Source organism: Orycteropus afer, unplaced genomic scaffold (assembly GCF_000298275.1).
Source record: "Orycteropus afer afer isolate SDZICR_OR568_19922 unplaced genomic scaffold, OryAfe1.0 scaffold01011, whole genome shotgun sequence".
NCBI classification, from domain to species: Eukaryota; Metazoa; Chordata; class Mammalia; order Tubulidentata; family Orycteropodidae; genus Orycteropus; species Orycteropus afer.
The window spans coordinates 142,342-158,755 of record NW_006922598.1 but is presented as its reverse complement, the minus strand read 5'-3'; the positions used below and the strand labels follow the sequence as shown (position 1 = coordinate 158,755).

Below are 16,414 nucleotides of genomic sequence, written 5' to 3'. Positions count from 1 at the left end.
GTCTTAGTCTGTAAGCTGCGTTGAAACCTGTGCACCATGTGCAACTCTGCTGGTGTCTGAAACACCAGTGGCACAGCCTCAAGCCTCACAGCAATTCACAAGCCTCACAGGATGACAAACTGACAGACAAGTTTGTCTCCCTTAGCTATTGGAAACCTCTGCACCCTCCTCTTACCTAAATCCTACCTGAAGCTTGCCACTCTGTGGTCCCCTGCTGCTCCTGGTCTTCCTTTTCCTGGCTCTAGGCAGCTTGGGGCCTAGCCTTGCCTCCCGTCTCTTTTTACCTGGATATCCTGGCACTCCTGAGGTCCCAGAGGGTGCTCCTGGTCCCTCCCTTTCCTGGCTCTAGGGGACTTGGGGCCTAGCCTTGCCTCCCGCCCCCTTTAACCTGGATATCCTGCCCAGTGTACGCTCTGTCAATCAGCTGGGCTCCTCAGGAGCTCGAGGGCAGGTTCCTGGGAAGGGGGTACAGGTCCTCCTTGTTGCTAACTTCCCCACCTCTTCCTCCAGCAGGAGCACTGGTTTGAAAAGGCCCTTTGAGAGAAGAAGGGCTTCATCATCAAGCAGATGAAGGAGGACGGCGCCTGTCTCTTCCGGGCTGTAGGTGAGTCTCTGCCTCAGCCCTCAAGGGCCTAGGGCTGTCTCTGAGTTGTGTCTCAGTTGTCAGGTGTAGCCCCTGAGATGGGGTTGGGGGCAAAGTTAGCTGGTCTTTTTACCAGTTGCCATCAAGTCTGTTCTGACTCATGGAGACCCCTTGTGTGTTAGAGTAGAATTGTGCTCCGTAGGGTTTTCAGTGACTGATTTTTCAGAAGTAGATTACCAGACCTTTCTTCTGAAGCTGGTATCATAGGGACTCTTAAGATTTAGTATCTGGCTTCTAGGAGGCAGTGTGGTGGTGTGAGAGTAATATAATAGCAATAATAGTGATAAACAAAAATGCTATCATTTATGGGTAGAGTAATCCATCAGGTACTATAGGAATACCCTTTAAATTCTCCCCCAAACCAGACAAGTGGAGGGACTACTGCTTCCATTTGTCATGTGAGAAAAGTGACTCAGAAATGGGGTGTGACTTACCCAGAATCAAACAGCTAGTAGGTGGTAGAGTTGGGATTCTGACTCTGGGTTCCATTAGTCTGAGGTGTGCGCACTTAACGACAGCATGCTCTTGTCACTCTGGGATATGGGACACCTGAGTTTGTACCTGGGACACTAGGCCTTTATTCCCCCATCTGTATGGGGGGCGTGAAGGGGACATCAGGCTAGATCTTTACAATTTCTTTAATAATAGAATTTTTTTAACTTACCCAAAAGTAGAGTGAATAGTGAACCCTCATGTACCTGTCATCGAGCTTCCATAGTCATCAACACATGCCAGTCTTATTTCATCACTACCCCATCTATTCTTTTTCATTCCCCTGAAACCAGGAGTATTTTAAAGAAAAACAAAATATTGGATCGTTTCACTTGTAAATATTTCTGTATTTTTCTGTGATAGATCAGAGCTCTCTCTTTTTCTTCGTTTTTTTCCCCCTTAACGTAACTGGTAACAAAGTGCCATTATTACATCTGATAAAATTAATTTCTTAATGCCATCTGATATTTGATCTAAGCTAGATTTTTGAGGTTCCTTTGACTCTGAATCTATGGCCTAAGAAAGAGTCGTGAGGGCCAGTGCTAGTGTCCAGGGGAAGCTGGAAGTGTGACCTGATCCTCTATTTTGGTCTCTGATACCTACCAAGGAAAAGTGCCTTCTGATAGGAACTTTGAGCTGGAAGTAGAAAGACCTGTCTTCTAGTTCTGGCCCTGACTCCCAACCTCTGTGTGCCCTCTGTCTCTACTTTCTCATCTGTGAAATTGTGTTGATATTAAAGGGCTCTCAACTCCCTTCTAGGTCTGCTGTTCTCTCAGTCTGTGTATACTACCCCATGTCTGATGGGCTGGTCCAACTCAGGCTTCATTTTTGGCTGTGTCACTGATCCTTGATGTGACCCTGGGCAAGTAGCTTTTCCTTCTGAGGCTGTTTCCTCATCTGTAAAATGGAGATAAAAAGACCCTAGGTGGCATAGTACCTAAGGCATTTGACTGCTAACCAGAAGACTGGTGGTTCAGACCCATCAGCCACTCCTCGGAAGGAAGACTGGTTAATCTACCTGAGATGCTACCTCAGAAACCCAGGGAGGGGTCACTATAAGTTGGAATCCACTCTGAGTTTTTTGTTTGTTTGTTTGTTTAGTGTTGTAAGGATTACATGAAATAACTTAGGTAAATCCCTTTAGTGCCTGACACATAGAAGATCCTCATGGAATGATACCCATTACCATCGAGTCGATTCTGACTCATAGAACTGCCCCATAGGGTTTCCAAGGCTATAATCTTTATGGAAGCAGACTGCCACATCTTTCTCCTGTAGAGGGTTTGGTGGTTTTGAACTTCCAACCTTTTGGTTAACAGGGAAGTGCTTAATCACTGCACCACTAGGAGTACTTTCATGGTAGCACTGCTGTCAGTGGTACCTCTGAGCCACAAATATTTGTTGAATGGGCAGTGGACTCTGCTGGTCTAGGAGAAGCCCCAGTATTACTGCCTCTCTAGCTCAAGTTTGTATTCTCTCTGGGATGTTTCCTAGAAAGATAGTATGTTTAGAGGCATCATGGACAGAAAGAAGGCAAAGAAAGATTAGGTGGAGACCTTTTATGTGCCTGGCCCTGTGCTGCTGAGTCCTCAGATTATATGTGGGATAAGCCTGGCTATTAGTGGACTTAGGGTCAGGTGGGCCCCATCCCTGTTCCTCAGGGAGGGCAGTGGCACATCTGTGTCTTGGGCCATCTTTGAGGTAGACTTCGTTTCTGCATGTGTGTTTGTGTGTATGTATCTGTCTAGCTGTTCTCCTTAAACACTCCCTGGCCCCCCTATTGGGGCCTTCCAGTAAGGCTTACAGGAAGAGCTGATTGGGGCAGATTGAAGGCTTTTCCCTATCAGCACTATGTCTACCACATTTCCCCTGACTGGGCTGCCCTTGGCTTTTCTCTGTAAAACCTCAGAAGCCCCATGGCCTCTCCCCAGAAGTATGTGGCCTCTGGGTCTCTAGGCCTGATCTGGAGGTTTCCTTGGGGCAGAGTACACAGTACATGTGCCTGGGAAGGGGTCTTTGTCCTCAGGGTTTCTGTCAGCCCCTGCTTCCACCCTCAGTTGGACAGGAACAGAAGGCATTTGTCCTAGACTCTGGTCCCTGCAGGCTCTAATTTCTGGCCATGCATTGAATAACAAAAAGAACACATAACTAAGGGGAGTGCAGGTCCTTGATCCCTACTGTGTGCTAGGCATTCAGCTAGATGCTTCAGGCTTATCTACAAAATTAGGGTCATTATCCCATTGTGATGGTTATGTTTGTATGTCAGCTTCGCTAGGCCTGGTTGAGTGGCTGGGCAGCTGGATGTAGTATTCCCCATGATGAGACTGGTAATCAACTCCATGGTGGAATCTACTGGGAGCAGCTGAGTAGCTGCCTTTGGGTATGTGGTCTGCTTCCTGTATATAAGCAGAAGCTTTGAGAATGGTCTCTAGCCTATGGCACGCTTGGACCCTGCATGTAGCCATGTCGTTGCTCAGCAGCCTGCTATGCTCTGCCAACCTTGGGACTTAGAGTGGACTTAAGGTAATGGCCTGCCGTGTGGTTTGATAACATCGGGACTGTGCCTTTTTACTTGTCAACCTTGGGGCTTCACAGCCTCAGCAACTAGCAGCTGTCTGAGTGAAGAAACGCCTCTAGCTCCAGTGGGCTGGGAGCAGGAGGCAGAGCTGGACCCCAAGGTTGAGGGGCTTTCACCCAACCCCTTGAGCCTGGCACTTTGAAATTGGACCTAAAGCCTCCAGACTGTAAGAGAATAAATTCCTGTTTGTTAAGGCCATCCCATTGTGGTATATTTCTTGACAGAGCGGCACTAGGTAACCAGAACACCCATGAAACAGGAGAAAAGATTGAGACTCAGAAAAGGGAAATGACATATTTCATGGTCATTAGTGGTAGAGCTGGCATGGAGCCCAAAAGTGGCCAAAGGGACATGTTCTTTCTATGACCCTATGAGCCTTAGCTTCTTAGCTTAGCCTACAAGTGGCTGGGTGACCTTGGCTGTGTTCCTTGACCTCTCTGGGCCTTACCTCCTCCATCTAGGAGCATGTGGCCCTCTAATCTTGGGAATCCTGAGACAGGTGGCTTTCTGTCTTCTGTTTTGCTTCTGAGGTCTGGGTGTCCCCAGTGTGAACCACCATCCATTGTTTGTGCCTAATTTTCTCCTACCACCCCCTATCAGGGGACTCATCAACATCGGAGAAGGCTTGGGTGGAGTGGAGGTGGGAACTGAGTCCCAGAGGTATCCTGTGGCCCACCCTTCCCCCAACCAGGCCCTGCTATTCTCAGATAACCTCCTCCTGGAAACGTGAGTCTGCATTTCTTCCTTCCTCTCCCCATGTGGCTTTGACTCAGCAGAAACCTCTGGCCCTGGCCTTGGTCTCTGTGGGCAAAGTGGAGGCCGTGTGGGTGTGTGTGTCTGTCTGTCTGCATGGACCATGGGAGAGCATGCATGTTTTAGCATGGAGGCCCAGAAACGTTAGCCAGACCCACTCTTCTGGTCCTTTTGGTCTTTGAACATGGGCCACCGTCAATACTGGAAAGGATGGATCTTGGACCAATTTTGACTGTTTTATAAGTGGAGAAACTAAGGCCTCACAAGAAAACCAAGACCCTATCTAACTCACACAGTTAGTGTCAAAACATAGGTGTTTGAGGTTGAAGCAGGCCACAGAAGGAGAAGATTCCCATGGGTCACTTCCTATACACTAGCTTCCTTTGACCTTTCTCTGCCTTTCCTCCCTCAATTTTACCATCTTTGCTGTGGAAATCCTAGAGCAGAGGAGCTAGGCATCTCAGAGGCTGTTGAGGGGGCTGAGTTCTGCTGTCCCCCGTACAGCTCCCTACTGAGGATGTGATGGTTGGGGCCATAGGCTAGGTCACAACCACAGCTTTTTGACAGGCAGGTGAAGCCTTTTTCTAGCTCATTTACTCAGAAGGGCCACAGTTCTCACTGGACCCAGAGAGACTTGGATGACAGACTGGGTCCTTGACGCCCCCAGCACCACACATGTGTGGTTTGTTTGCTTCCTTTTATCCTTAACTGGACTTATTGTATGTAGCTTATTTAGAAGGCAGGCATGTAGCAACCTGGAGGCACTGGGGGGAGGCAGTTCCCACTCACATGCCTTTAACGCAAATGGTAGAGCCCTGTATTGAAACTTCTTTATAAAGATAGTTCAGGTTCTCCTGTCTTCTCTACAGAGCTACTGAGTAGTAAATGCTGATTACATGTTAGGGACCTAGAGGTGGAAAGATGACAGAGGTGTAGGGGACATTGCCCCTGGCGGCAGAGAAGGTTGAGGCAGGTTTGTTAGAGCTATTGGTTATCCTCTACCCCTGACAAAGACTAGGAAACAGGTAGAGGAGTTCTTCAGTTTGTACAGCTTCACATCTTATCCAGCCTTCAGCTTTTCCTGGTTGATGGCAAGAACATCTGTTCATTGAATGAGATAGTGCTCAGTTGGATTTTTGTGGGGTATTTGGTCCCAGAAACTATCTCAGTCAGGATCTGTTGGCTGTATCCATTCCTATTCTTGTGTCTCTGTGTGCCCAAAGAAAGGGAAGAAGTGGGGTGGGGGGTAAGGTTCATACTATTTCTGTGGCCCAAGTGAAGAGTCTAAGTCCCTGATACCTGTTTTCTCCTTCCTGTCCCCAATCCTTCCCTGGGTTCCAGTTATTCCTGTTTGTGCTTATGGGGAAACTGAGACAGACAGGATCAGACCTGGTCCCCAGGGGGTCAGGCAGCTTAAATGCTAGCTAGATTAGGGGTGGGGGGTTGGTAATATCACCTGGAGCCAGCAGTGCTTCAAGTCACGAGTTACTTTTTGCAAAGCTTGACCTCACCTTCACTCCCTATCCTCACTGGGGAAGGGTTGAGAAAGGGCTCCTTTGCCTACAGAGCTAACCTTGCCTATGGCAGATGCTCTGGTCTGCAGCCAGGACAGTGATGCCTAGCTTTAAGCTTAGCTCTTGGGATGTGGAGTTCCATAGGCTAAGGTTTCCAGTGCTTGAATTAACCCCTTCCCAAATGTATCACTTTGGGCCAACTGTGGCACATTCCTGTATGTCAGTATCCCTCCTGGGAAAAGTAGAGTTGTTTTTGTGAGAATTAAATGATTTGGAGTGTGACAGTCCTTGGTAGGTAGAACTAATGACAGTATTGCACTGAGGATTTCTGAGCCCTATTTGGGTTGGGAACAGGTGGGGCAGTAGGGGACCCTCTTCCAGCTGGAGTCTTGGAGGGGAGAGCAGGTGCAGATTGCCCACAAGGGTAGCGTCAGCAAGAGGAGAAGTTTCAGTTTCTATCAAAACAAGTTCTGTGAATTCCCCTACCTCTGTAGGTCCACTGAGCCCTTCTTTCCCTTACCTCATGTCCCCACACAGGGAAGTCCAAGCCTGGTCCCCAGCTGCATGTGCCAACCTTCTGGGAGGAGGAGGGCTTTCTGGATGACAAAGGTGGGGCTAGAAGAATCAGAAAAGCTCATTCTTATTGAGTCTTATGTCTGAGCTGGGTGCTTTTCCTGCCCTATGTCATTGAATAAACAACTTCCTGTCTCCCTTGTTGGGAAGGTATAGTTGTTCTGTGTCCTTGGTTCAAAGGTACACATTTTCTTCCACATTAATGATCCCAAATTAGAGTACATCTTAAAATCAGTGTGGTGGGATTTCCCCCTAAAAAAGCTGTGATTAGATACTTATGGTACCATACTAATCAGTGACATCTTAGGATCGAGAGAAGGGGATACTTTACATTTTACTGATGAGTGGGGAATTATCAGACCTTGTCCATATTTAAGGACCCTGTTTGTGAAGTCTGTGCTATTAATCTTTGTAATTGATTGCTAAAGTTTCAAGCTAAGGGGACAAAAGGTGGGCTTGTGTACCTTTGGATTCAGTAAAGGTACAAGGACCATTTTCCTTTGGTTGTGGAAGTACAACAAAAATGGGGAAGGGCTTACTGAGTGCTCCTGGTGACACTGGCTGATGTGTGGGCGGCTAGGAATCTGAAGGACAAATGTAGCTCCTGTTTCTTGAATACCTACTATGCCTCATGTGTTATGCAAACCTTCCCCTGAAGTCTTGCCAACACCCTGTGAGAGGAAGAGTTGCTTTCCCTGCTGTATGAATGAAGACATTGAGACCCAGAGAAGTTAAAGATGTTGTCCAGTGTCACACAGCTAGGAGGCAGCAGAGTCTTTCTGTGAGGCTTTAATGCCTCGATTGAGTGAGGCAGAGGTGTCAGTGGCAGGGACACAGGGCCCCTCGTGAGATTCTCCCCAGCTGCCTCCCTTTTCCCACAGTCTCCTCTTTCGCCCATTTTTCTGCATCTGAGATCTAGATTAGACATGTATATATCTCCCAGGCCTGGAGATGAAAGTTAGCCCTTTCATAGGAGATAGGTTTTCTCCAACATGTCAGTATATCTGAGTCTGGCAGGCCTGCTCCTGTTTAACCCCTTCACTCCCATCTTAGTTCCTGTTTACTACAGCTGCCAACAGTACTGCCTCCCTGGAGCCCCAAGCTCAGCCTACAGAAATAGCTCCCCAAGCAGCTTGGGCAGCCACAGCGGGCTCTGTGGTCCTGGCTTCTAAGAAAGGCAGCAGTAGGGGGCCCCCAGCCCGTGTGCAGGGCATGTGACTTGTTGGAAGTGCCACTGGAGGAGTGGGGGTGGGGATGGGGGAGAGTGTAGCCACAGAACCCACATCCTTGTTTACATCAGTGAAGGGGCTACCCCTTCCCACCTTCACAACCCCCACTCCTCCTTCTCCCCTCAGGTCTCTGTACCTCTAAGAGGGCTTGAGAAGAGTCAGGGCTCATTTTCTGTCTCAGAGCAGCCTTCCCTTATCTCACAGAACTCTCCAGGGAGGGAAGGAGAAGATAGTGAAGACATTCTTCTGGCCATTTTCAGCTGGGTAGATTGATGATCATGGAAGAAATCTGGAGTTCTGTTCCCCTGCATTGACCTGTTCCTACCCCAGTGCCCTAGGGAGAATCCATCAGAGCAGCAGTCTTCTTGGGGGGGGGGCGGAATTCCCTTTTCATCTTCACTGGTAGAAATCAGTCTTGCTTGATTTCTAAGCCCACCTTACATTTCCCAGGGAGAAGACCTCTGTGGCTCCCTCAACTTGTCCATTCATTCAGCAAACTTTACCTGATTTTCTTTACTGTATTAGGCCCTGAGCTGGAGGTGGACTTAAATGTGAGCTACCACCTGCTCTCAATGAGAGCCCAGTGACTGGGCAGATGAAGGCTGTGCACTCACTCCCTTGGTACATCGGGTAACAAGTGCCCTTGTGGCATGAGAAGTGGAAACTATGTTAAAGGACACATTGATGCTTGACAAGTAGACGTCCTAGAAGGAGGGAAAGGGCATCCTGGAAAAGGACAGTTCATTTGTCAAGATCCTCAAGCAAGGCAGAGGAAGCCTGGTTCCTTCCCTTCTTGATTCGACCAAAACTTCAAGACACTTGGACTCTTTGGGCTACAAGCTCCTTTCTTGACTTAGGCTTAAGTTAGGTACATATTATATCTTCACTCTCTTACTCTGGGCTATGTGTTTCTTACAGGCAGGGGCAGGATTTTCCTCACCTGTCTTTGCAGCACCCCACATTCAGGCTTCAGTGTGGGGAGGGGCTCTCTAATTTACTGAGTGACTCCATCCCAAGCCCAATGTTGCACTTTGCACCCATTACCTCATTCAGTCCTATATGAGGCCTGCTGGGTAGTTACCCAGCTTGTCCCTGTTTTACAAATGAGGCACATGAGACTCAGAACCCTTGCCTGTGATCACTCAGCTCTCTAGGACCTGGTAGAACTGAGCTTAGAGCTGAGATTTTATTTTGTTTTAACTTAAAAAGATCTCATTGACTACTGGGACTCAGGAAAACTGAATTCCAGAGTTGACTCTGGCACAGATTGACTTTCTGTGTGACCTTGGGCAAGCCAAAAACCCTCCCTGAGCCTGTTCCCTTATGTAGAGTATAAGAGGAGGGTAGAATCAGTGGTGCTCGAGGCCATTTATGGGACTTAAAATGTTTGTTGACTTGTCTGAGTGGCCAGGCAAACTCTAGATAGTCATTTGCCCAAGAGAGGCCTCTGCTTCTGTCCCTGTCATCTGAGCTCTCTTGTTCTTCTTGTGCCTGCCTGTCTCTTTTGCATGGCCCCAACCCACAAGGGGAAGAACTAGGCTTTGGGGTAGGAAAGGGAGTTTCCCCAGCTTCCCCAGCCCACAAGAATGTTCCTTGACTCAGGATTTTTCTCTGATGGCAGTTCGAATCCCATCCTCTTCTTTCTTCTATTCCACAGCTGACCAGGTGTATGGAGACCAGGATATGCATGAAGTTGTGCGAAAGCACTGCATGGACTATCTGGTAAGACCTTATGGAGGCCTTGGGGCAGGGGCAAGAAGGGAGGATCTCCTTTCTACACAGACCTTGACCATCCCATCTGTTCTACAGATGAAAAATGCCGACTACTTCTCCAACTATGTCACAGAGGACTTCACCACCTACATCAACCGAAAGCGGAAAAACAACTGCCACGGCAACCACATTGAGATGCAGGCCATGGCGGAGATGTACAACCGTCCTGTGGAGGTGTACCAATACAGCACAGGTACTTCTCTGGTGGATAGGTGAGAGACTGATGGTGCCTTGTCTGAGCCTGCCCTACAGGCCCACTGTGGATACTCCCTCGTTCTCTCTCTCTGCAGAACCCATCAACACATTCCATGGGATCCATCAAAATGAGGATGAACCCATCCGTGTCAGCTATCATCGGAATATCCACTACAATTCAGTGGTGAATCCCAACAAGGCTACTATTGGCGTAGGGCTGGGCCTGCCATCATTCAAACCAGGGGTGAGTGGGCCTCCATGCTTGAAATGGCTTTTGGAATCTCTGTTCTGCCCCTAGCTCACAAAAATGTCTCTTCCCCTCTCCGGGTCTCCCTTGAGGTCTCACCTCCATAAAATTAAGTAGTTACCTGAGGTATTCTTTAATTATGTGGTCTCAGTTTGCTTGTCTGTGAGCTCATCTATCTTTTGTGCCTGTTGAGAGTTGACATTTAGAATATGGAGCCAGATTTGGGAACAGTGTGCCAAGGCTTGGTCTGGGTATCTTAGCGTCCACCTGGATTCCCCTCTTAACTCAAAGCAGTTACAGACAGCTATCATCACAGGTACCTGAATGCAGCCCTGGCCTCACCACTTAGTGGCTGTGGGACCATAGGCAGATTGTGCAACTACTCTGAGCTGGCAGCTTGATTGATAGAGGAAGTGCCTAACACTGGCCTGATGCGTAGCAGGTGCTCAGAAGGTGTGAAACATTTTCCCAGAACACACTGGTATATTCAAACAGTCTGCTGGGGATTTTGATATCTTCTATTCTGGTTTCACTTCCTACAAACAAAGTGCTCCTCCTCATTTTAAGAAACACATACCCTAATATCAACACACCTTCCACTATAAGTGTTTTTAAAAATGAACTTAAATTTAGAAAAGTTTTAGCTTTTACTGAGGAAAATACAGAGAGTTCCCATATACCCCACACCCAGTTTCCTCTATGATTAACATCTTATTTTGTTGTTGTTATGTGCCATCGAATCGGCCCCGACTCATAGTGACCCCTCCTTGGGTTTCCGAGGCAGTATCACTACGGAAGTAGAATTGTCCAACCTTCTTCCGAAGAGTGGCTGGTGGGTTTGAACCGCCAGCCTTCTGGTTAGCAGTCAAGTGCTTTAGCCACTGTGCTACCAGAGCAACATCTTATATTAGTATGGTACTTTTATCTCAACTATCGAACCAATAGGAGCTCTGATGGCATAATGCCTAAGGCATTTGACGCTAGCCAGAAGGCTGGCAGTTCAAATCCATCGGCCACTCCTGAGAAGGAAGGTTGGGCAATCTACTTCTGTAGTGATACTGCCTTGGAAACCCAAGGAGGGATCATTATGAGTCGGATCTGACTCGATGGCAGTGAGTTTGGTTTTAGTTTTTTGGTAATGAACCAAAATATACTGGTATATTATTAGTAGAGACCGTAAATTATTCCAATTTCCTCAGTATTTCCCTAATGACCATTATCTAGATCCCATCCAGGATAATACCACATTACGTTTAGTCCTCATATTTCTTTAGGCTTGACTGTGACGGTTTCTCAGACTTCCCTTGTTTTTGATCTGTTTACTGTTTCTATAGTTCTGTCTTTTCAGACATGTCACATAGTTGGAATCATACTGTATTATAGCTTTTTCAGACTGGCTTTTTACATTTAACACTGTGAATTTAAGATTCCTTCGTGACTTTTTGGGCAATCTACTTCTGTAGTGATACTGTCTCCGAAACCAAAGGAGGGGTCGCAGTGAGTCAGATCTGACTTGATGGCAGTGAGTTTGGTTTTTGTCATGACTTTTTGGAGGTTTGATAGCTTTCTTTTTTTCCTTTGAATTTGATTGGTTTAAGTTTTCTTTTTATTATTAGACCTTCTTTTTTAAAAAAACTTATATAGGAAAAAATGAGACAGATATGACAGTTCCCATATCCTCCCCCCTCCACAGGATGATGGTGGTACGTTTGTTCCAATTAATGAACCAATATTGATACATTATTATTAACAAAAGTCCTCTTGTCTGTGGCATTTTCTCATACTTTCTTTGTCTTTGATGGCCTTGAAAGTTTTAAGGAGTATAGGTTGATTGTAGCATGCCCCTACACTGCAATTTGTCTGATGTTTTCTCAAGATGAGACTGGAATCGGGTTTTAGGGAGGAAGATCACAGTGGTAAAATATCATTTTCATCACATCCTATCAAGGGATATTGTATCAACATGATTTATGACTGTTGATGTTGACCTTCATCAGCAGGCTGAGGTAGTGTGTGTCAGGTTTCTCCACTGTAAAGGTACTTTTTTTTCCCCTTTTCCATACTTTACTCATTGGAAGGAAGTCGCTATGTGGAGCCCACACTTAAGAGGTGGAGAGTTATGCTCCATCTCCTCCAGGGCAGAACATCTACATAAATTATTTAGAATTCTTGTGCAAGGGAGATTTGTCTCTTCTTCCCCACTTATTTGCTTGTTCAGTCATTTACTTATTTCCATATGAACTCCTGGATATTTATTTTACATACTGGATCATAATCCAATACTACTTCTACTTATTTTGTTGCTCACATTGTTCTGGCTTTGGCCTTTGTGAGTTCTTTCAGTTGGTTCCCATTTCCCTTTGATATACTGCCATCATTGGGCATTTTTTGGGGGAGGGCAGCTCATCTTGTGTATATTTTGTGCCTCAGTTGTAGAGTTAGCCACGTCTTTAAGGAGTCTTGCTTCCCTTTTTTTGGAGAATGTTATTAGAAAACAAGATCTGGGTGCTAGGTGTTGCTCCTTGCTCTTAGACCCTCTCAGCTAACAGGGCAAAGAGATGTGTGTGTACTTAAATGTGCATATACATACATCTTTAAATATTTCTATATGTTATCATCTGTATCTATATTTAAGGTAAACCTCAGTTCTTGCTGATGTCTTCAACTTGAATCCATTATTGCCAGGATCATTCTAGCCTCCTCCCATTGTTTATCTGTAAATTCCAATTCCTACAGTGAGAAACCTGACTCCCATCCATTTACATAATTGCTCACTTTCAATATACATGTGTAGCACTATCAGGATTGTTAACCAGTACCCTCATGAGAAACAACTTTATTAACTACAATACAGTGCTGTTACTTTTGCCTTTAGTCTTATAGACCCCACTCATTTCCAAGTTAGTTAGGTCAGCATTTTCCTCCCATTTCCTTCAGTTAGGTTGCTTGATACAATTAGATTTTTTTGTCATATTTCTGTATTTCATCCTGACATCCCCTGACCTCCTAAATTATCTTTGTTGTTGTTACTGTTATTGTGATGAAAACATACACAACAAGACATTCACCAACAAAAAAACTTCCACATTTACAGCTCAGGGACTTTGGTGACATTTTTCATGTTGTGCCACCATTATTGCTATCCTTTTCCAAACCCCCTAAATCATCTTACTGAAAAATTTGCATACAATAGGGTTTACTCTTTGTGCTATAAAGTGAATTTTGACAACTGCATGTCATGTATCCACCATTACACTGTCAGAATAGTTTTTACCACCCTACAAATTTCCTGTGCTTTGTATATGCAGTTCTCCCTCCCACCACCACTCACTTCTGAATCCTTGGCCGTCAGTGATCTATTTAGCATCTCCATAGTTTTGCCCTTTCCAGAATGACATGTAATTGGAATCATAAAATATGCAGCTTTTTTTTTTTTAAATAAGATGGCTCCAAGATTTTTTGTGGCTTGATTAGTTCTCTCTTTTTAAAAAAAATTTGATTGGCTTAAGTTTTCTTTTTATTAACAGACCTTTTAAAAAAACTGTTTTAAATTTATAAAAAAAATGAGACAGCTATGACAGTTCCACATCCTCCCCCTCCACACATACACACACACACACACACACACAATTTGACTATTATTAACATCTTAGATGACTGTGATACATTTGTTACCAACTAATGAACAAATATTGATACATTATTATTAACAGAAGTCCTCTTGTCTGTGGCATTTTCTCATACTTTCTTTGTTTTGATGGCCTTGACAGTTTTAAGGAGTATAGGTTGATTGTAGCATGCCTCTACACTGCAATTTGTCTGATATTTTTCTCACAATGAGACTGGAGTTGAGTTTTAGGGAGGAAGATCACAGTGGTAAAATGTCATTTTCATCACATCCTATCAAGGGATATTGTATCAACATGATTTATGACTATTGATGTTGACCTTGATCAGTAGGCTGAGGTAGTGTGTGTCAGGTTTCTCCACTGTAAAGGTACGTTTTTCCCCCTTTTCCATACTTGACTCATTGGAAGAAAGTCGCTATGTGGAGCCCACACTTAAGAGGTGGAGAGTTATGCTCCATCTCCTCCAGGGCAGAACATCTACATAAATTATTTAGAATTCTTGTACAAGGGAGATTTGTCTCTTCTTCCCCATTTATTTACTTGTTCAGTAATTTACTTATTTCAGTAGGAACGCCTGGATATTTAATTTATGCATGGAGTCATAATCCGATACTACTTTTACTTATTTTGTTGGTCACATTTTTTCGGCTTTGGCCTTTTTGAGTTCTTTGAGTTTTTTCTTGTGTCTCTTTGACATACTGGCATCATTGAGAAGTTTTTTTTTTTTATTATTTTTGTTACTTTATTTTTTTGAAAGAGGAGTGATACCTCGTTACTTTCTGGCACTACAAGGTGCACATCTTTCAGTTAGATTGCTTTATACCTTTGCAGTACAGTTAGATTCTTTTTTCACATTCTGTGTTTCATCCTGGGGTCCCCCAAACTCCTAAATGATCTTATTAAAAAATCTGCAAGCATTAAGGTACACAGAATACACTTGTCACTTATTGACATATTTAGATTCCAAAAACAAGGTCATTATGTGAAAATCAGTGTTATGTGAAAATGGAGGATGACTGTATCATTACATAATTGTCAAATTACATCATTATATAAATGCCAAATCATTGAGAATCATGCCCAGCCAAGTTGACATATAACCTTAACCATCATAGCCAGTGTTACTCTCACCCTGTACCTTGGCATTTGTTACTGCCAGACATATGTGATTAACGCACAAAATAGTCAGATAGTAGATTTTTTACTATTGTTGTAAATGCGAAATGTTGGGATAACAAGATAGTCGATAAGTGAGGAAGTAGTTTCACCACCCTAAAATCCCCTGTTCTCTGCCAGTTGGTCCTCTCTTCTTTCTCAATTAATCCTTGGGAACCACTAATCTTTTTATTGTCTCTTACAAAAAGAAAAACCAAACCTGTTGCTGTTGAGTTGATCCTGACTCATAGCAACCTTACAGGACGGAGTGGAACTGCCCCATAGTTTCCAAGGCTATAATCTTTACTGAAGCAGACTGTCACATCTTTCTCCCACAGAGAAGCTGGTGGGTCTGCACTGTCATCCTTTTGGTTAAAACCACTTCACCACCAGGACTCTTACTGTCTGTTTTGCCTTTTGTAGAATGTCATATAATTGGAATCATAAAGTATGTAGCCTTTGCAGACTGGTTTCTTTCACTTAGTAATATGCATTTAAGATTTCTCTCTATTTTTCAGTAGTTTAATGGCTCTCTTTTCCCTCATTTTTTGATAGCTCTTTTTTATTGCTGAGTAATATTCCATTGTACAGATATACCACAGTTTACTCACTCACGTATTAAAGGGCATCTTGATTGCTTCCAGTGTTTCAAAGTGATTATAAATAAAACTTTTGTGTCTGGGTTTTTGTGTGGATATACATTTTCATTATCACTTGACCATATAACTAGGAGTGCAATTGCTGGATCATGTTTTAAGAGTATGTTTAGCTTTGCAGAACTGCCAAGCTGTCTTCCAAAGTGGCTGTACCATTTTGCATTTCCACCAGCAGTGAATGAGAGTTCATGTTCATCTTCCATCAGCAGTTGAAATTGTCAGTGTTTTGGATTTTAGCCATTCTAATACGTGTGTAGTGATACCTCATTGTTTTAATTTGGAATTGCATAATGACAAATGAAAGAGCCTGGGTGGCACAGTGGTTAAAATGCTCAGCTGCCAACAGAGGTTCAAACCCAGCAGCCACTTCACAAGAGAAAGATGTAGCAGTCTGCTTCTGTAAAGATTTATAGCCTAGGAAGCCCTATGGGGCAGTTCTACTTTGTCCTTTGGTGTCACTATGAGTCAGAATTAACAGCAACAGGTTTGTTGTTTTTTAGTTAATGACAAATGATACGGAATATCTTTTCTTATACTTACCTGCTACCTGTATATCATCTTTGGTGAGGTGTGCATTTAAATATTTTGTCCACTTAATTGGCTTATTCCAACATAGAATTTTACTTTTTTTTTTTCTTTTACTATTACCTAAGGAGCAGCTCTGGTAGCATCGTGCCTATGGCACTTGAGGCACTTGACTGCTAACCAGAAGGCTGGCAGTTCAAACCCACCAGCCCCTCCTCAGAAGGAAGGTTGGGCAATCTACTTCCATAGTGATCCTGCCTTGGAAACCCAAGGAGAGGTTGTTATGAGTTGGATACAACTCAATGGGATTGAGTTTGGTTTGGTTTTAGGTGGCTTAAAACAAGAGATAGACCGAGTAGTTGAACCTGCGGGCTGGGACCATAGTCGCAGGGCACATCAAGCTCAATTGGCATAACATACTATACAAAACATTGTTCCACCTCCTACTTTGG

General features: G+C 44.5%; 1 protein-coding gene across 1 annotated transcript in view; it reads left to right on the top strand.

Moving 5' to 3' along the window:
• Positions 1–510: 510 nt before the first annotated feature.
• Positions 511–16,414, top strand: part of OTUD5 (OTU deubiquitinase 5) — a 20,380-nt gene continuing 4,476 nt past the window's right edge. The window contains exons 1-4 of the mRNA XM_007958556.2: positions 511–604; positions 9,440–9,504; positions 9,592–9,748; positions 9,846–9,994. Coding sequence (XP_007956747.1) covers positions 568–604; positions 9,440–9,504; positions 9,592–9,748; positions 9,846–9,994 — 408 coding nt within the window. The 5' untranslated portion in view covers positions 511–567. The remainder of the gene's footprint in view (positions 605–9,439; positions 9,505–9,591; positions 9,749–9,845; positions 9,995–16,414) is intronic.